The sequence below is a fragment of the Dipteris shenzhenensis genome, chromosome 5 (genome assembly GCF_047967505.1).
Source record: "Dipteris shenzhenensis isolate YYH24624 ecotype China chromosome 5, Dip_SZ_1.0, whole genome shotgun sequence".
Taxonomy (NCBI): Eukaryota; Viridiplantae; Streptophyta; class Polypodiopsida; order Gleicheniales; family Dipteridaceae; genus Dipteris; species Dipteris shenzhenensis.
Window position 1 is genome coordinate 5,734,361 of NC_141600.1, and position 22,047 is coordinate 5,756,407.

The 22,047-nt window shown below is 44.9% G+C and overlaps 1 protein-coding gene across 3 annotated transcripts in view; it reads right to left on the reverse strand.

Moving 5' to 3' along the window:
* Positions 1–21,552, reverse strand: part of PFI (tubulin folding cofactor E / Pfifferling (PFI)) — a 129,187-nt gene extending 107,635 nt beyond the window's left edge. For all 3 annotated transcript variants that reach the window (XM_087374993.1, XM_087374994.1, XM_087374992.1), the window contains exon 1: positions 21,224–21,552. In XM_087374993.1, coding sequence (XP_087231119.1) covers positions 21,224–21,536 — 313 coding nt within the window. In that variant the 5' untranslated portion in view covers positions 21,537–21,552. The remainder of the gene's footprint in view (positions 1–21,223) is intronic.
* Positions 21,553–22,047: the final 495 nt, after the last annotated feature.

Sequence of the window (22,047 nt, forward strand, 5' to 3'; positions counted from 1 at the left end):
TGGTATAAAAACTCCCCCAGATAGATAGAAGGGTTGCAAGGAAAGAACCTAACTAGTCAGGATAGGGTTGAGCATCTACGATGGAGTCCTCAAGCTAATGTAGATCTGGGTTAGCCTAGTTGTAACTTCGTTGCAAACCATCCGTGCTCACTTGGAGCATGGTGTTCTATCTTTGTCATTGGCTATAAGTCGTTCATGTTTTAGTTATGTACATATGTACTAAAGGATAAAAGGAATCATGTACTAGAAGAAGTTTGTAACGTCTCCTACTCACACCCTTCCAAATGACCCATCATGATGCATAGATGTAGGACTCATAGTCCACAATTCATAGCTCTTACCATGGCTGGTCAACATGTATGCTACCTTCAGTATAGCTCTAGTCACCTTCAACATAACCACATTATTTAAAGTGCTATCTTCAGTATAGCCTTTGGCACCTTCAGCGTGTCTATGCCACCTTCAGCATAACTTCATCCACCTTCAATGTGATTTGTCATCTTTAGTATGACTTATTTATCGTACCGTCTTTAGTATGGTCTTGATTACACCATCTTTAGTATGGTGATGGATCCATATTAGTCACATCTAATAACAAGATGCTGAAAGCTAGTGGATGAGTTCTACAGATCACCCTCCCCTGATATTAAGTTATCAACATGCCATATGAGATTGATGATGCTTCGCACATCCACAAGGGTTTTCTAACACCCGATGGGTCTTCAGTACCCATGGTTTATTCCTAAGACCTTCCGTTGGGCAATGATGCTAGGGCAAATCAAGATCATGTAATATTTAGCCATGAGGCTGATGCGATCTTCAAAACCCCTAACGTTTGAGTGTTAGGCTTAGCATCTTGATCACTCACATGCACATCAGATAGAGCATGTCGAGGTCTACAGGATGGACTTAGTTTGGGTAAGTTCTGAGTTGTCTAGGTCAAGTTATGAGCCTAGCAAACCTAGCATGTGCATTTGTTCTAGGTCTCTTAATTTATTAATTGTATGCATGGGTAGAGGAGTCATGGGGCAAAAAAATTTAAGAGACCTAATTAAAGGATTAAAATAATTCCTAGAAACTAACCTAGAATAACCAATCAAATACTACAATTAGAAAATATGATATTAGATATCATTTTCTACATGGGACTGCATTTGAGGGTGAAAAGAAACCCAAGATGTTTGACTGGCACAACATGAAAACTACAACAGCACCGTTTCCAACGTTTCCACAATATCGGGCAGCAAACTGCGATATGCCAAGCCCTACAAGCACCCGGACGCAAAGCCAGGAGGGAAACCAAGTGCTGAAACAGAAAAATTAGAAATTAAACAGCACACCAGGGCCATCATGGATAGCAGAAAGAGAGCCAATTTATGCCTTTAAGTGTGGTGACAAATGGACTCCCTAGCATAGGGAGGTGTGCAAGATGAGAAACAGTGGCACAGCCAAACTCAGCATGATTATCGACTTATCAGATGATGAAGAGTTGATGGATGCCTCTGAATCCCTAGACACATCTCAAGAGGAAACAGATGAAGCACATGAGTCAAGACCAAAACCTGATGCCGGAGTTGAGCAAGATTCTGAATTTCCCTATGATCCACATGGTCTTGCTCAGCTTGAAAGGCACTCCAAGGTTCAGCCAAGCAAGGGTATTGCAGGTCGTATGTTTGTCGTATGCCTAAAGTCTCCTTGTTGGAGTATCGTACTGTTGTGCCATTCCATGCACGGAATGTTGCTAATGGGAATGCTCCTGTGAATGAGAAGCAGCAATATTGGGATACTCAGCCAGTACTTTATTCGATTTCGCTTGATGCATTGATGGGTGCCAGACTTGCTGAGACAATGAGATTGAAGGGTGAGATCGAACGCAAGACTGTTCATATGCTTGTGGATAGTGGAAGTACACATAGTTTTATCAACACCAAGACCTTGCAAAGGGTGGAATTGGTTGCCAAAAGAAATATAGACCATGTGCTCAAAGTGGAGGTTGCCAAAGGACAGCACAGACTATGTTGCCAGGATGCAAGGATCCGTCTCTCTCACGTTATGATTTTATAGGTGATCTCTTTGCATTGGACATGGGTCCAATCGATATTGTCTTGGGCTGTGACAAGATGAAATCCCTGGGGAGTTTAGCAGGGTGAAATTCCTAGGGAGTTTGAGCATGGACTTGAATGCCTTAACACTCCGCTTTCCACACAGGGGTAGATCAATGGTATTGCATAGAATGACAGCCCCCAAAATGCAGATCATTTCAGCAGCGATTGGCCCAAGAGCTCAAGAAAGGAAGTGTCATGTATGCATTGAATATGTCAATGACTCATACAGGCAGCATCCTAAGGTGAACGATATGGACATGCAGGAATTGTTCTCAAATTTTGCAGATATATTTTCTGATATGCCATCTCAATTGCCTCCAAAGAGGGATGTGGATCATGCCATAGTTCTGGAACCTGGCAGTAAGCCCATTAACAAAGCCCCATACCATTTTTCCAAAGTGGTAAGGGAGGAAGTGGCAGTACAAATGCAAGAGTTGCTTAAGAAGAATTTCATCTCTCGTAGCACCTCTCCCTTCACCTCCCCAGTAATCCTGGTAAAAAGGAACGATGGGTTCTACCATGTGTTAGAAGGTCACTGCCCCACCTGTGAGCCCCCGATTTGAGGGGACAAGGGGGCAGGAGACCATAGGGGGTAGGGGAGGTGAAAAGGCAGAAGACCTACCTGTCAGGGAGCCCGCACTGCAGCGTGAAGATGGCACGACATCCTAGGTGCTCTTGGACCTGCGCACGGGAAGAGTTGGCAGCTGCAACAGCAGCCCATAAGCAGGGCTTATGGGCCCTTAAATAGGGCTGGCCTAAGCCGGCCTGACCAGCCAGCAAAGGCCGACCAACCAGGTCGGTTGGTGGGCTGGCAGGTCGGTGCCTTGGGCAGGGAGCCGACTCCCTAGTCGGCCAAAATGAGGGGGCCTAGCCCCTCCTATAAAAAGCCCCCCCTCCCCCCCCCTTTCATCATCACCTACACTTGCAGGCTACAGCCTTGCACACGGGCAAGCGCACAGGAAAAGGAAGAGGCTCAGCATCATTGACAGCACTCGGGCTGTTTGTGCATGCTCACACTTGAGCTTTTGTTTCCCACGATTGTGGAGGAATACATCTAAGTTTTGTCCTATCTCTCTTTCAGTTTTTCTGAGTGTTGTATGAGCTAGAGAGGAAGTGAGGTGTGAATGATTCTATCCTCTATTTCCAACATGGTATCAAAGCTAGGTTCACAACTCTAGATCGGAGTACCTCTGCTAGAAGGCGACTTAAATCGACACTCAGGTTTGCTGCGTGGTCAAGTTCTCCGCTGTATATTCAGTTTACTGTTCTTTATTACAGCAAGGATGGAGGACAAAGATTCTATTGTTGCCTCTTCAGCCCCTTCTCTTCCTTCCTCCTCCTCCAGATTCCTCTCATTCACAATCCCGAACTTCGGAGAGTCAAGGAAGCTAGACGGGTCGAACTACCCGATCTGGAAAATGAAAATACGGAGCCATCTTGTGGCCCAAAAGTTGTGGAAGCTAACGACGGGGGTGGAGGAAAAACCGGAAGACTTGTTCGACAACAAGGGGAAGATTTTCATTCCAATGGATGGTGAAGAGCTTAGGACATGTCCAACAAGAAGGAATGGTTCAAAACCATGGACGGTACGCATCCCGATTCCAAGGTCACTGTTGGGAATAGCCGGTCATGCCCTGTGAAGGGTGCCGGTAGTATTATGTTCATTACGACCGCAGGAAACGAAGTGTACTGTATGTACCAAATTTGTGCAAGAACCTATTGTCTGTCAATCAAATGGACAATCACAATATGTCGGTATTATTCGACAACGGAAAGGTCACTGTCACATCCAAGGCAAACGGACAGGTGGTGGCTCAAGGTGTCGAGGAGCATGGGCTATATTTGCTCAACGCTTTGTTGGTGCACCGGGCAGGCAATGATCGTGTCTGCAGGGCTTGCGTGGAAGGCAAGCAACACAGGGATAAGGAGGCCTCGTCACAGGCCAAGAAGCCGCTCGAGTTGGTTCACGCCGACATCTGCGGCCCAATGTCGACAAATTCATTCGCAGGTTCGCGGTATTCTCTCTTACTTGTTGATGATTTCAATCGCATGACATGGGTATTCTGCTTGACCAAGAAATCTCAGGATTTCGAGAAATTCAAAGACTAGAAGGCCCAGGTAGAGAAGGAGAGCGGGGAGGTAATCAAATCCTTCCGCACCGATAGAGGGGGAGAGTTTACTTCCACCGAGGTCAATGGATTCTGCAAGAAGCAAGGGATTAAGAGACAGCTCACAACAACTCGCACATCTCAACAGAATGGAGTTGCTGAGCGGAAGCACAAGACCGTCACAAAGACAAGGTTGACCATGTTGCGAGGGAGAAATCTCTCGAAAGCCTACTGGGGTGAAGCCATGAACACTGCTGTTCACATCCTCAATAGAACCAAGACCAAGGCTGTTGATGGCAAGACTCCATACGAAGCTTATTATGGTAAGAAGCCCATCATATCTCATCTGAGGGTTTTTGGTTCTAAAGCATTTGTGCATGTACACAAAGATGTGCGAACAAAGCTGGATCCCCATAGTCAGAGCTGTATCTTTGTGGGATATAGCGAAGAGTCCAAGGCCTACTGCCTATTCCACCTGGACAAGAAGAAGATCCTTATCAGCAGGGATGTGATCTTTGAAGAGTCCAAGCCACAACCTACCGAGGAGGTTCCAAAACTCCCAGTGTTACCCCCACCCAAAGTCACCATCCGCAAGGTGGAGCCAATTGAAGAACCCAAGGAGAAGGAGGAGGAGCATGCCATTCCAAAGCCAACTCCCAAGTCAACCTCATCCAAAGTATCTCCATGTGAGAAGAAGCTACCTCAATGGTATTTGAAGATGTTAGCAGACATACCCGAGAGCAATTCCGGAGCGCGGCGGTCTCAAAGAAACATGAAGACTCCCTCCATGAACTTCGCTTTGGTAGCTCAACCTACGGAGCCCTGTTCCTTCCAGGAAGCAAAGGATATACCAGAATGGCAGGAAGCCATGAAGGTAGAGATGGATGCCATTTTGAAAAATGACACCTCAGATTTAGTGCCCAAACCAACCAAGCGGAAGGTCATCGAGACTAAATGGGTGTACATGCTTAAGTTCAAGTCAGATAGGAACTTGGACAAGTACAAAGCAAGATTGGTGGTGAAAGGCTACGCACAGTCAGAAGGACTTGACTTCGACGAAACCTTTGCCCCCACAGCTAGGATGGTGACTATTCGGAGAGTCATTGCCTTGGCTGCTCATCACAATTGGCCTATCTTTCAGATGGATGTCAAGTCTGCATTTTTTAATGGTAGCCTAGAGGAGGAGGTATATGTGGCGCAGCCACCAGGATTTCAGATTCCAAGATCCCCATCAAAAGTCTACAAGCTGAAGAAGGCCTTATACAAGCTGAAACAGGCCCCAAGAGCTTGGTACCAATGGATAGATGTTTTCTTTCAAAAAGATCGGGCTTCAGCGGAGTCCATCAGAGGCAAATCTCTATCTCGACACAGAGGGGGATTTGCGGCTGGTATTGATTCTATATGTGGATGACCTCATCATTACTGGGGATCATACGAAGAAGATTGCTCACGTCAAGAGACTTCTTATGGAGGAGTTCGAGATGACTGACTTAGGCATACTTCACTACTTTCTTGGGATTGAGGTGAAGCAGGGAAAGAGCAATATCTTTATTTCACAGGAGAAGTATTGTAAGGAACTACTCAAACGCTTTGAGATGGAAAATTGCAAAGCTACAGTGACTCGCATGGAAACTGATCTGAAGCTGAGTGTGCGTGATCCATCTCAGCCAGTTGATTCATCACTATATCGACACTTGGTGAGGAGTTTGCTTTACCTCACCAACACTCGACCAAACATTTCCTTCACAGTTGGATTGCTCTATAAGTTCTCCACCACACCCAAGAAGGCTCATTGGAACGCAGGTACAAGGCTGCTAAGGTACTTGAAGGGTACCTGCACCTACGGCATCACTTATACCAGAGGCATTGAGTTGGGAGGTTTCTTTGATAGTGATTGGGCAGGTGACATTGATACCCGGAGATCGACCTCTAGATATTGTCTCTTACTCTCATTAGGAGCTGTGTCATGGCTGAGTAAGAAACAACCTACTGTCGCCCTTTCATCTACAGAGATAGAGTATAGGGCTGCCTGTACAGCGGCATGTGAAGCATTGTGGCTCAGGTGGATCTTGGAGGACATGAATGTGGCCCAAGAAGATGTGACTGCAGTTATGTGCGACAACCAGAGTTGCATAGCGATCGCCAATAACCCCGTGTTTCATGCACGGACGAAGCACATCGAGGTCTACTACCACTTTGTTCGAGAACTCATCGACGAAGAAGTCATAGAGTTGATATACTGCCCAACCAACGACAACATCTCAGATGTCTTCATGAAGGCGCTTCCCAGGGAGCAGTTGGAGCACCTCATTCAACGCATGGGGATCGGCCCACAGTTGTGAGGGGGTTTTAGAAGGTCACTGGCCCACCTATGAGCCCCCGATTTGAGGGGACAAGGGGGCAAGAGACCATAGGGGGTAGGGGAGGTGAAAAGGCAGAAGACCTACCTGTCAGGGAACTTGCGCTGCAGCGTGAAAATGGCGCGACATGCTAGGCGCTCTTGGACCTGCGCACGGGAAGAGATGGCAGCTGCAACAGCAGCCCATAAGCAGGGCTTATGGGCCCTTAAATAGGGCTGGCCTAAGCCGGCCTGACCAGCCAGCAAAGGCCGACCAATCAGGTCAGTTGGCAGGCTGGCAGGTCGGTGCCTTGGGCAGGGAGCCAACTCCCTAGCCGGCCAAAATGAGGGGGCCTGGCCCCTCCTATAAAAATCCCCCCCTTCCCCCCTCATTCATCATCACCTGCACTTACAGCCTTGCACACAGGCAAGTGCACAGGGAGAGGAAGAGGCTCAGCATCATTGACAGCACTCGGGCTGTTTGTACATGCTCACCCTTGAGCTTTTGTTGCCCACGATTGTGAAGGAATATATCTGAGTTTTGTCCTATCTCTCTTTCAGTTTTTCTGAGTGTTGTATGAGCTAGAGAGGAAGTGAGGTGTGAGTGATTCTATCCTACACCATGTGTGCATTGACTACAGGGATCTCAATAGGGCTACCATAAAAAACAAATTTCCAATCCCTAGGATTAATGATTTGTTAGATGAACTCAAGCGTGTTCAGTTCTTCACGAAGATAGATTTGAGGTCGGGCTACCATCAAAAGAGGGAGGTGAGCGCAAGACAACCTTCTACATAGAAGGGGGTTTATATGAGTTCAAGGTGATGCCATTTGGGTTGACTAATGCACCAACCACTTTCCAAGCACTCATGAACAATATATTCCAGCCACTTCTCTTCCGATGCATGCTGGTTTTCTTTCATGACATCCTCATTTACAGCAAGAACAAACAAGAGCACATTGGACATGTCAAACAAGTGCTGAAAATTTTGACGTTGCATTAACTTTATGCATAAGCCACAAATGTACTTTCTGTGAGAGAAAGAGAGAGGCAAACAAGCAGAGAGACAAGAGCTGGAGTACAAAACAAGAGTGGAGGTGGTTTTGTCTAAGTGACAAAACCACACTAACCCACTAACTGTGGTTAGGGGGAAAAACCTCTAGTGAGGAAAAAGTGCCCCTAACTCACTTATGGATTACATTGGTCACGTGATGATGTACAAGGACGTGATCAATCACCAAAAGTAGATAAGTTGAGGGCACTACGAAATGCCTCAAACTTCTCACATGGAAGTGCTTTGGTGAAGATATCTGCAACATTGTCATGTGTTGACACATAGATCATACTGATCTCCACTGCATGCACTTTCTCTCTAACATAATGATAATGAACCTCAATGTGCTTCGTGCGAGCATGAAACACAGGATTCTTTGCCACTACTATAGCACTCTGCCTTTCAGTGAGAATCAGAGAAGGGCCCTCCAATGAGAGATGAAGATCAACAAACAAACGACGCAGCCAAACACATTCAACTGTCGCTGTGAAAGCTGCCCTGTACTCAGCTTCACACGAGGACATAGCCACAGTACATTGTTTCTTGCTCAGCCAAGAAATGCAACCTTTGCCCAAAAAGAAACAATTACTACTTGTGGACTGCCTAGTGTCATAGTCTCCAACCCAATCTGAGTCACTATAAGCATGCATTTGCAAGTCACCCCCCTGGGAAACATCAAGCCATTAGACTTTGTGCCTTGCAAGTAACGAAAGATGTGTTTTACAGCTTGCCAATGTGTTGTCTTTGGGCCGTGCATATACCTGCTCACCTGAGATACTGCATACTGAATATCGGGCCATGTATTGCACAAATAAATGAGGCATCCAACAGTGTGGCTTTAAAGTGTGACATCCACTGATTCACTTGCATCATACATAGTAAGCTTCAGCCCTAGCTCCATGGGAGTGGTTGTAGCCTTACAATCAATCTATCCAAGAGCTTTTGCACATACTTGGATTGAGACATAACAATGCCACGCTTGTCTTGTATGAATTGGATCCCCAAATAGAAATTTAACAAGTCCAAATCTGTCATGTCAAATTCAGCTTTCAATTCAGCCTTGAAATCTGCAATTATTTCCTCATTTGACCCTGTGAGCAGCATGTCATCTACATAAAGAATGATGACTAAAATATCCCCCCTATCCTTCTTGATGTAGAGGGTGCTTTCAGTGGGACTACTATGTAGCCCCTTGCTTGCCAGGAAGGCATCAATCTTGGCACACCATGCACGTGGGGCTTGTTTGATCCCATATAAAGCTTTATTCAGCTTGTAAACTTGTTGTGCATTGCCCGAAATTTCAAAGCCAGGAGGTTGTTTGACATAAACCTCTTCCTGCAAGTCCCCATTAAGGAAAGCTGTTTTATGTCCCATTGATGAACATTCCGAACAAAAGTTGCAGCCATGGCAAGAACTAATCTGATAGTTGTCATCCGGGATGTAGGAGCAAAAGTCTCCTCATAATCTATGCCCTTTTTCTGAGCATATCCTTTGGCAACCAGCCGTGCCATATACCTATCAATGGACCCATCTGGCTTCCTTTTCACTTTGAAAACCCATTTGGTACCAATGGCATGTTTTCCTAGTGGCAAATCCACAGTATCCCAAGTCTGATTTTTCTCAATGGACTGCAATTCATTGTGCATGGCATTCATCCAATGCACATTATCCTTGGCTTCTTCAAATGTATCAGGTTCTTCTTCATCAAGAAAAGTACCTGCATAAGCTAATTCAACAGAAAGAGCCCAGCCTGCATGCCTTGCTGCACTACGAGTCCTACCAGGCAAAGGTTCCTCAAGCCTACTTTCCCTAAGAGTTTGTAGCAACCAGTTTGGAACTGTTTTTGCTGCATGTATATCTGACAAAATCATCCACCGCCTGTGGAGAAGAAAATCAGCAGGTGGCTGAATTGGGGCATGTGGATCAAGAGAAGGCTGCTGTAAATGCTGATTTTCAGCATGAGTATCAGTTGGGGAACCAAAAACAATAGGAAGGAACTCCTCAAAAACAACATCTGAAGAAGCTGGAATAGTGAATTCAGCATGTGTATGAGCTGAATTCTTTGAAAAAATTACATCTTTACTCACAAAAATCTTGCGTATGCCAGGATTGTAGAGACGATAGCCTTTGCTCTCTGCACTATACCGTGCCTTATTTGACAACTTATGTCGAAACTCCACAGGCATGAGGGCATACACAACACATCCAAAGACATCCACTAAAGGCTTTCTCCCATGCCAAGCCTCATAAGGAGTGATTGTCTTCAAAGCCTTTGTGAGAGCCCGATTCAAAACATAATTGGCACACATGAGCCCTTCGAGCCAAAATCTGTGAGGCAACTTCTTGCTTGTGAGCATGCATCTATCCATCTCCATTAGAGTTCTATTTTTCCACTCAACTTTGCCATTTTGCTGAGGGGTAAGCCTCACTATAAGCTGATGTGTGATGTCTTTCTCCTTCAAAAATGCCTCAAATTCATCAGACATATACTCCCCCCCCTCTGTCAGTGCGGAGTGTCGGCACCTTGAGTCCTGTTTCAACCTTGGCCACAAAGTGTTTGAAATGCAAAAACACATCTGATTTTTTCTTCAAGCCATAGACCCAAGTGTAATTTGTGTAGTCATCTATAAATGTGACATAATACAGATAACCACCCAAAGCAGTTGTCCTCATGGGACCACAGACATCACTATGTATGACCTGTAATTTCCGGACGGGTCGTATTGCACCATCCTTTATAAAGGGAAATCTATGCATCTTACCGAGGATGCACCCTTCATAGGCATGAGGAGGAGGTGAGTCCAAAGGAGGCAATGCATCAACCATAGCATGCTTCTGAAGTGTCATCAAGCTGCCATAGCTCATGTGTCCATATCTAGCATGCCATAACTCCGCATTTTGCATGGCAGCAGTGGGAGTAGTTACTGCAAGTGCAAGATCGGATCTTTTTCATAAACATCAAGCTGAAAAAAACCCCCATACAAAGTGCCAGACAACATCAAAGCATAATCATTTTCTTTGTCTCGGATTGCACACTTGGCATCTTCAAAGATGACCTGAAACCCTCCTCGATTGAGCGAGGACACTGAAAGTAAATTCTTCTTGATACCAGGCACATAAACATTGGAAATTCTGAAATCTGTGCCATCCGTGGAGGTAAGTATAATGTCACCCACTCCACACACTGAATAAGAAGAATTGTTTACACAAATCACCCTCTTTCCAACGGGTGGTGCATGCAGAGATGCAAAAAGACTCTTCCTGGAAGTGATGTGCCTGGATGCACCACTATCAAAATACCATGTGTTCAATGTCTCATTGACACTGAAAGTGCATGCATCCTTCTAAGGGTCATAGCTGCAAGTCAGAAAAGCATAAGAGTCATCCTCAAGAGTGGCTGTAGTATCTAAACCAGCAACTTGAAAATCTAAAATGCAAGACAAAAAGGCATAATCTTCTTTCACAAAGTTGGCTGTAGCATCCGCTCCTTCATGTGCACTAGAGGCTGATGCATCTGAGACACCCATATCCGAATCCTTTTTCTTTTCCTTTGCTATTCTCTTCTTGCATTCACCAATATATTGACCCAGCTTCTTGCAGTAGTGACAAATACCCTTCCTCTTTGGCTTCTCTGCATCACCTTTAGCCTTGTGAGAGGGCTGTCCGGAATCAACTTTATGCCGATGTGTAGGCTGATTAGCATGTTGCTTTTGCTGCCCTTTCCCTTTAGGCTTGAATTTTGAAAGCATGGCATGCTCACCAGCCCATGTGGCCATGTTCTTCCTAGTTTGCTCCTCCTACAACAAGAGTCCTACCAACTCGTGAAAAGAGAGAGGATTGGCACCCCCCCTCAATGACAAATTCAGCGAGGTATGAAAACCGAGATATGACTCAGGAAGAGAATTCAAAGTGGTGGTAATCATCTCTTGATCAAGAATGATCTCATCTATATTCAGCAATTGTTCCCTCAAATCCTAAAGCTTGGTGAGGTAAGCATTCATGGAATCACCGTCATCCATATGTGTGTGAGATAGCTCTCTGTTCAGGAAAGAGACCCGGGCATCATTTCTTGCTCCAAACATGATCTCCAAAATATCGCAAGCTGCCTTCCGTGGCAATCCCTCGTTCACTACTCGCTCCTATTCTCAGACCCCAATGTTGCTTCTTCTTTTCTAGCCTGTTCTCTCCTCCAACTTCAACTTCAGCGCTTCCTTTGCCACGACCTACTCATGGCTGATTCAGTGGAACCCAAGCTTTCGGAGGGTAATCAAGGCATGGATTACCATGGAGGGGACGACCAGGGTCTCTACAATGATTTGATTGCAAAGACTGCCTTCAGTGAATTCGCCTCAGCTAGTGATGCCAAGTTTGAACTGAAAATTCGAATCATACGGGGTTGACACAGCAACTCCAAGGGATTCAGGCTTCTATCACGCTCTTGGCCAGCACTATCCAAGCTCTCACACATGTTGACGATTTGGCTTCAATGTTGGGCCCGAATATTACACCAGATCTTTATCCAATTCTAGTTTCACCCTTATCCTGATGAGAAGAAGAAGCAACTTGCAGCACGGTATTTATCAGGGAAAGCGTTACTTTGGTGGAAGGAACTACGGCCAAAGCCCTCCACTTGGATCGAATTTGAAGAGCTCTTCGAGAAAGAATTTTTGAAGAAAGAGGAGGACTACGATATCGTAGGCAAGCTCAAGGCCCTCGATATGTTTGAACTGAATTTGCCTTTTGAAGTTTATCTTCAGAAGTTTCGTGATTTGCAGACCAGAGCTACAAAGATGGACCCCGTCACCTTATTGGGCTGTTTTGTGGATTGTTTGCCTAACTCCTATAAGCTTCAGATCAAGAACAACAAGTGTACCACTTTGCAAGAGGCCATGAACTATGCGCGCATCTATGATGATACCATGGCCAGCACAAAGGGAACCCCTCCTGCCAACACGAGTGGGAAGAACAAGAGGAAGTTCTTCCAGTCACCAACTGGTACAAGGGAGTCAAAGTCAGTTGATAATGCCTCCAAGAAGAATTCGACTCAGACAAAGAATGGTAGAGCCCGTTTCCTACGCACCCTTAAGCTCAAGAAAGGAGGACATTGTTTTATTTGTGAGGAGCGGGGCCACACATGGAACGATTGTCCTAAGCACAAGAACTAGATGCCAGCACCCGGACCAAAGCTCCATGCAGGCCAAGGAACCAAAGCTAAGGGAGCTAACCAAGCATCGATGACAGGTATTTTTTTAAATGTCATTACCTTCCCACTTTCTTGTAATTACACTTTTAATAATTCGTTATTTGGCCCCCATGACCTTTGTTGAGCTTATGGAGAAGTGAGGGACCAAAGAGTTCACATTCTCTTTTATCCGAGCAGCTCTCACAATTTTGTGAAATACAAACTTGTGCAAAGTATGGGGCTGTCCACGACACCTAGCGATCACACTTACGACAAAAATGATTTAAGCGTGTTTGAACACCGAGAATTGACAACGTTGTTAGATGATTTCATTGATGTATTCCATGCACACCTGCCGGAAGGTTTACCTCCAGAACGGGCAATAGATCATCACATCGATTTAGTACCTGGGGCTCAACCTATTAGTATTTCACCTTATAGGATGAGCCAACTCAAGGAGCACGAATTAACTTCACAGCTTCAAGACTATCTAAACATAGGTTATATTCGCCCAAGTAAATCACCATGGGGTGCACCTTTCCTTTTAAGAAAGAAGAAAGATGGGTCATGGAGGATGTGTGTAGATTACAAACGATTGAATAATGTGACAATTAAGAACAAATACCCTCTTCCTCGTTCAAATGATTTGATAGACCGATTGGCCAGAGCGACTTCGTACTAGGTATGGCCACTACGAGTTTTCTCATATTGCTTTTTGGTTTGACCATGCTCCCGCTATCTTCCAAAAAATGATGAACGATTTGTTCCGAGATTATTTGGACAAATTCATTGTCGTGTTCTTAGATGATATCTTGATATATAGCCAATCGCTAGAGAATCACATTGGACACCTCCAGATTGTCTAAGTTCTTTTAAGACAGCATAAGCTATGTGCCAAGATGAGTAAATGTGACTTCTTTATGCAGTAGATCATTTACTTAGGACACAAGATTTCTTCTGAAGGTATTAGCATTGATCTAGATCGTATCCAAAAGGTTTTGGAATGACCCATTTCTCATACAGTGAAACAACTTCGTTCTTTCCTAGGATTTACGATTTCTCTATGGAAGTCAATGCGTGATTATTCCAACATCACGGCACCCTTGACCAACGTGTTGAAAGGTTGTGGACGCAGGTCTACCCAACCGATCTCTTGGAATGATGAAATGAACAAGGCTTTTGAGACATTGAAGCAAACTATCAAGGGAGCCCTTGTTCCGGCACTTCCCGATCCTACCCGGCCTTATGTTTTAGAGGCCGATGCGAGTGACTTTGCAATTGGGGCAGCTTTATTCCAAGAGGGCAGACCTGTAGCTTTTGAAAGTAAGAAGCTAGATGACACCCAATATCGTTGGCCCACATTAAAAAAAGAACTGTATGCAATCGTGTATGCTTCAAAGGCTTGGAGACACTACTTATATGGTTCCAAGTTTCTTGTATTGACAGATCATCAGTCAATAAAGTATGTGTGTGACGGGTCGGAATTGAGGGGAAGAAAGGCTACATGGGCACAGCTAATGCAAGATTTCGATTTTGAAATATGTTATCGAAAGGGTTCCTTGAATAGTGTGGCGAATGCTTTTAGTCGAGTCAAGTTTGTAAATGCTTTGTCATTTACGCAAATATTCTTAGACCTATTTTAATCCTTGAGAGGGCTTTACGCAACCGAGTCATTTCAGTTCTTATTGGCAGAAGGTCTAGGATGGGAGCTCCATGGTTGACCAGGACTCAAGAATTGTGCCACCTACGGTAAAGGTAGCAGGAGGTCAGTGGATGATTAGGAACGGCTTGCTGCAGAAAGATATGTGTGCCAGATGTTTCGGATCTTCGATCCAAGATTCTCTGGGAGTGTCGTGATGCTCCTAGTGCTGGACATCCCGGCATTCATCCGACTCTGTCTCTTGTGAAACATATCTTTTATTGGCCTAAGATGCATGCATTTATTAAAAGCTATGTGGTACGTTGCCGGGTTTGTCAGGTTACTGAGGCCAAACGCCTTAGAAGTGCGGGTTTATTAGAGCCATTGCAAATCCTAGGTAATAAATGGAAAAGTATTTCCATGGACTTTATTACGGGTTTGCTTAGAACACGCAAGGGTTATGACTCCATTTGGGTCATAGTGGACCGTCTAGCAAAGATGGCTAGATTCTTACCTACTAGATCGACCATATCAGCTATTCAGTTGGCTCACAAGTTTGTGTGGTACGTTGCCGGGTTTGTCAGGTTACTGGGGCAAAACGCCTTAGAAGTGTGGGTTTGTTAGAGCCATTGCAAATCCTAGGTAATAAATGGAAAAGTATTTCCATGGTTTTTATTACGGGTTTGCTTAGAACGCGCAAGGGTTATGACTCCATTTGGGTCATAGTGGACCGTCTAGCAAAGATGGCTAGATTCTTACCTACTAGATCGACCATATCAACTATTCAGTTGGCTCACAAGTTTGTGGACCAATTGTTTAAGCTATATGGTTTGCCTTTCAACATAGTCAATGACCGGGACTCACTTTACAAGTAACTTCTGGACACTTGTTTTTGAGAAGTTGGAAACAACTCGTATGAGTTCCTCAGATCATGCACAATCCGATGGCAGCACAGAGAAGGTTAACCACTTGGTTGAAGATACGCTTCGTGCATATGTTCCAAAGAGACACCCTTAACAGTGCAAAGCAATCAAGTACAGGTTACAGTCCTTTTATGCTTATGTACAAGTTTCAACCTAAGTCACCAGTTATGGTTGGATTCAAGGGAATAAATAATGATGCTACAAGGACATTCTTGCAAGACATGCAAGAAATGTTGCAGTTTGCCGAAGACTCTATTAGAAGTGCCCAAGATCAGGATAGATTTTATGTTAATAGACATAATTCACCCAAAGAGTACTCTAAAGAGACGATGGTATATTTACGTATTCCCAAGGAATCCAAGAGCCTAAGTTCTGGTTTGGTTCCGAAATTATCCCCCAAAAACTGCGGTGGTCCATTCAAGATTATTAAAAGAATTGGACCAGTTGCATATAAACTAGAATTGCTCCTGATGTTAAAGTACATCCAGTTTTTCATATCAGTCAACTGAAAGAGATACTGGTGCTGATGATCAACTTGTTTCTCCTCAAGAAATAATAGAAGTTACTAATTTGACTTTTATACCACACGAACCTGAGAGTATTCTTGAATTTCATGAAATACAGATCAAGAATACAACTATCACGGAATACAAGATCAAGTGGAAGGATCGTGTTGAGGAGGACACAATATGGGAGACATTACCTAGCCTCCAGAGGACATTCTCAGGTTTTCTTGCGAACTAAGGAGTGAGTTCTTGGAGGAGAGGAAGTATGTCATGTGCACGGATTGGTATCTAACGTGTACTCGGTACACAAGACTAGCTCAGGTAGCCTGGGGTGGCTTAGGGCTAGGCAGGCTTGATTCTCAGGTTGAGTGGCAAGGGTACGAACCAGATTTAGGTCTTTGCTATTTTTGACGCATTGGACCTGCGCCTATAAAAGGGGCCCAGAGGTTCAGTTTTTAGTGAGCCGATGGGAGCAAGTCTAGTTCCCTAGTACTAGGTCTGATCCTGAGTCGCGGACACGCGCCTGCATCTTAGCGTAGCCCAAGACCCAGCAACAGATCCAAGGCCTCTAAGTGTCACCTGGTGGTATGGGACACCAGGCTGGTCAGGATCTGGTTGGGAATTCGTGCTAGTAGCTCAACTCGTGGCTCGGAGGGGACATCTCCTGATTCGGGATCATATCCCGTAGGTGTCATGGTTGGGTGGTGAGCAGCCTGCTCAGATTCCTCATGTTTGGTGTGTTCTTGTGTTTGTTTGCAAACCAGAGGTTTCACAAGCACTGGGGTCGTGTCAATAGGTTGCTTGGCAGATGTGTTTAAGCACCATGGCTTTCCCCAAGAAATTGTCAGTCACAGGGACGCAAAATTTATGGATCACTTTTGGCAAGAATTATTTAAGGGACAATAATTATTTATGACAGTGGGTACTTTACTCACACCTAGCACTGCATACAATCCTGAGACTGATGGACGGTGAGAAAGGGTGAACACATGGATGGAGAATTACTTGAGGCGTTTTTGTCATGATGACCAAAGGGCATGGGATAAGTGGCTGACACTTGCTACAACAATACCAAGCATCTCTCTATTGGCGTGAGCCCGTTTGAGGCAATGTATGGGTGTAAAGTGGGAATGCCTTCCTCAATTGCCGACACTGTTGTGAAAAATCAGCAAGCACGAGATGACTTGGAAAGGATGGAGGCCTTCTGCAATTGGCTAAAACGAATATGCAGGATGCCCAAGCCAAACAGAAGAAACATGCGGATGAGAGATATTTGGTCTTCAAAGAAGGAGATTATGTGCATTTACGCCTCCATAAAATCAATATGGTTCATTGAGGGATAATACCAACACAACGCTTGCTCATCAATATTATGGCCCTTACAAGATCATAAGCAAGACTGGGGAGCATATCAATTGGAGCTACCGAGCACCTCCAAGATTCACAATGTGTTTCATGTGTTTTTGTTGAAACCACATGTAGGCCAGCATATGCACATACTTCCAAAGCTGCCACCTATGGATGAGGAAGGTCATATTCTCTATGTTCCTGAACACATTGTGGGTTTCAGAGATCCAGTACTCCGCAACAAGGTATACATTGAGTACCTCATAAGATGGAAAGGGCTTCCAGAGGCTGAACAGTGATGGCAGCCAGAGAGTATTGTCCAAAAGTACCCCTATCTTTTACCAGGCTGATCAGCATCACTTTGATGTCCCAGCACCCTTGCATAGCAGCTGGTATGTGTAATTTTGAGGGCAAAATTCTATGGGAAGGGATGGCTGTAATCAAGGGGGGAAAGGGGCTACTTTAGTGGCCCTTTAGGTGGGAAATGTGGAAGGACTATATAAGTTCCCATCCACCACTCATTGTACACTTTTGATGTGACATCTAATCCTATCTACTCTCCGTCCTCCTTCCTCCTCCTTACAGCCTACTCTCTCTCTTAGGTAGCACAAATGCTACTGCTGCTGCTCCAAGGAAGCTCATTGCATCAGAAGGCAGCGCAGACCTGCACATCTGGTATAGGACAGCTCCAGGCAGTACAGGACAGCTCTAGGAAAATAGGTTTTGAATGCATTAGAGTTAGTACAAACATTCGAAGTATTGAGCAGATGAAGTAATGCTCAAAAATCAGATAATGCAAGCAGAATATATGACAGATGTTAAAATCGATTTGAAACATATACTTGACCATTATATCTGGGACAGATTTGCTCAAAGGGAAAGTAAGAACCTGGAAAGTCAGAGACATTGATATTTCAATTGCAAAAACAGGCTGGGAATGATGTTTAGCCCTAAGAGAATCCCCATCAATATTATGTCACCCAATCCTAGTTTGTACAGATCATCAAAGAAGCAAATATACGAGGCAATGATGCAATTACAGAATCAAAATACAGTGCTAATTCAAGAGACATAGCAGATGAAAGACAAAAATGCATGACATGCACCAGAAACGCTTGAAAGGGAGAAGAAAATAGACACAGGTTATGCCAAACTAAGTAGCATGGAACAACACATACCAGGGCCAATTCTGTAGAGAGAGAAGGATCAAATGCAAACTCCACAAGGGTCACAAAAACATGATATCACCAACACTATTGATGATCTAGTCAAAAGTGAGTGAGCTTCTACAATGAAGAAGCAACAAGAACAGCAGGAAAAAGCACTTAATATACGGATTGTGGCAATAGAAGAGAGTGAGGATGAGGACATGGAGAAAGTCCTACCCCGTATTCCAAAAAAAAAAAACACATATCAGCGAAGCCTTTCGGGTAGGAGGCAAGGAGAAAATCCTAGAGAAATACTTGGAAAGTTTCAGAACGCCCCAAACAGCCTCCAAGTGCTCAACCACAAGCATCACCTTAAGGGGCACTCCATAAGGATTAATGGAACAATTGAGCCAGTATGCCCAAAAGCTTTAGGAGCTTTTAAAAAATCAGAAAGGCAAAAAAGGCAGACAGATGAAGGACGGAGAAGCAGTTATTACAGAAAAAAGTAGGAGGGTGTGAAGCAAGCATAGGGACACGAGACCCTCAAGATCAAAGTATGGAACATAGGAGGATGGACCTTGGACAAGGCCATTGCAGTGGAAGAGGATATAGCTGAGACATATATTGTCACGGGGACATGATTTTCTGTGCAAATATCTGTGCAAATAAACCCGCAGATACGAAAACCCCCTAATGTTTGAGAGAGTGGGTCCAATCCCTAGGTGCACCCACTAGACCCAAGTGCTAGAGCAAGGCAAGGAAAAGAGAGGTCAAAAAGTTTGGCCCAAGGGAAGGCATAAGTATGTCATTGATACGTGGGTTAGGGGCTTTAATGAGCCACGTGGCAATCTCGTGTGCATGTGATTGCACGTGTTATCTTCTCTCTCTACCTTGCACCTTGAGGCTATTATGTGATCATAGGGAATCCTTCCTCTTCACCCATGAGCACTTTCACACAATCGAGGCTGGTTGCACATAGTCCAAGGCAGTACGAATTTCCCTCACGCATCCCAAGGCACATTCCTTGCTTTGCGGCCTGTACATATCACTTTGGCACGATAATCAAGGCTGTTTCGCTTATTATACCGACCAGTTGGCATGCAATTCAAGGCGGATACCTTGCTGTACGGAATTTTGCTGCACGCTTCCCAAGGCTACTTGCTGGCTGCACGGATTTCTCTCTCCTGCCCGTGATCTTCTCTGCGCTGAATCCTATCTTTCCCATTTCTCCTGCTGCCTCTTGCTTGGTGGATCTGCTGCCTCTTGGAAGTGTTCCAGCTTGGAACATAGTACCTGGAAGCCAGTTTAACACCCGTGGAAGCTGATTCGATCTCATTTGCTGCTGTTCCTTCACTTGCTTTGTGACTAAGGGTCACCTGTGCACTGTTGGGGGCCTGGACAGAGGATAGGTGCGAGGCTCGAGCTCACTGCTCACCCCTCTTCCATGGACAGCGGGTACGGTCGTTCTAACCTTCATCTGGATTCCATTTGTCATGTCTGAAGCTTATTGTTGCTCTTTTGTTGTTTAAAGTTCTCTCTTGGCCAGTCAGGCTTTGGACAAACACCCAGACACAAAGGGTGTGCCTTGATTGGTGCAGGAGGGTTAGCGTTGAGATTTTCTTCCTACCTTGAGGTCACTTGTGCAGTTTGGGATTTGTGTTAATGCATTGTCACTCTTGGATTGTGGGACTGCCAATTCCTCTAAAGCAAGCTGGAAGTCTTGTGGAATACATAGTCAGCTTTCAGTTGGACACAGACAGTGGGACATGCCTAAGTCTTGCCTTGGCAGTTGGGTGCTAGTGTGTGCTTGGAATTGGATGCCTTTTGAAGCCAAGAATTGACTTGGACAGTGAAACAGAGTGTAAAGGGTGAGCTCCTGTTGTAGAAGCATATTCCATTGCCAAAAGAAGTAAATAAGTACCGAAAGGGGCGCCAATGCATTTGGGGCCAATCTGTGTCTCTTGTGTTTGGTTCATGAGCAGGGGCCCTCAAGCCTCCCTTTTCAGTGTGTTTAAAGTTTGTTTCTCAGTGGTAACTAATGGAAGTGGCTGAAAATTGTGCATTGTGCCTGTGATTACTGCCCTTTAGCTTGCTAGAGACCCGTTTCAGATATACTTATAATTTTGGAGCATGGGAGCATGAAGAGAAATGCATCCCCAGGAATTCAAGGTTTCTTGAAAACATCAATGTGGAATGCAAAAGCACGCATAGGCAGATGAGGGTTTGGGAGACTAACATGCTACATCAGCATGGCATGGGAAAAAATAGCAAAGGTCGTAAAAGAAGACCCACATAAGCAATATATGTGGTTAGAAATAGGGGCAAAGAAGGGAAGTACAGAATGACAGCATGTATTTTGCACCCCCACAATCACCCATCTACCAAAACAACAGCCACATATCCTGAGAAGACCCCCTCGTGCATTAAAGGGAGGATATAGCCAGGTTCTCCAAGGAAAATGCAATTGTTCTCATAGGAGATTTTGATGCACGAACAGGATCAATGCAAGGCATCACCACCATGGAAGGGAGAGACCCAATATGGATGGCAGAACTAGAATAGGACAATGATGAAAGAAAAGGCTGGAAAAGGACATCAAAAGATGCTGAGGAAATCACCCATATGGGAAGGATACATGTGAAACCACTCAAGGATCAAGCATAGTTGATTATGTGATCACAACCGCGCATGCAAGGCACGTGGTTGATTGACGAGCCCCTTGAGTCTAAGGACAACAATTTAAGTAGTAGAGAGATGATCGCGTGAAGAAAGCTGAGTTTGCCTTTGACAGTGTCGCGCCAAGGTCTTTCACTTACAACCTTAAGCGTAAAAAACTTTTAGTCTGTACATTTTAAGCAAGAATAGAGATTACCATTTTCCTCGCCGTTCGTTTCACCTCTATACCTGGAGACCAACGCTTCAAATAGTGTTCGACCTGCAGTCAAGACTTGAGGTTTAACGAACGAGCCAGACTTTCCCCCGTCTGTATCGAAGTAATGCACGCCATTCACTGTGCCATCGTGACGCCCTTCACCGCTATCCCAATCCACTCCGATCCACGTCCCCTGGTAGCCCTCCACGCAACCCACGTACTTGACCGTGCCAATCTGAGGGCCCCTTTCTTTACTCAAGCTCATGACACGCTGCCCAACACGAAAAGGAGGTAGGGGAGCTTCTGAAGCCATGGACAATGGACAATGGGGAGTCAAACCGCCCAATAGGCGACAGGCGGGCAGAGGCAACTGCGCGCAGCTGGAGGGGCGCAATAGAGCTTAAGTTCGGGGGATTGCACGTGTTGCAAAAGTGCAAAGATGGGTCCTATTGGATGTGTTCGCATATTTCCAAGACTTGTGTACAAGAGGGAGTGTTCTCGCTCATGTGTTGTTTTTGTTAGCGGGAGTTTTGTGATTATTCTTAGTTTTTTTAGAAATTCTTATTATGAATTTTTTAAATTCTTAACCTTTACTTTTAGATGGCTCTTGGCTTTTCAACTTTTAGCTTGTGTGGCTATTGGCTTTTCAACTTTTAGCTTGTGTGTGTGTGCTTTTTACCCCGCTCCAACATGGCTATAAATCAATTCGGGGGCTCCACTGTTCCACCATGCTCTCCTTAGAACGATTGCCTTGGCTTCTTCCAGCTACAAGTCTTCAAGTCACTTAAAGCTTTCCGATCGCTCATCCAGGTCTTGCATGTTCG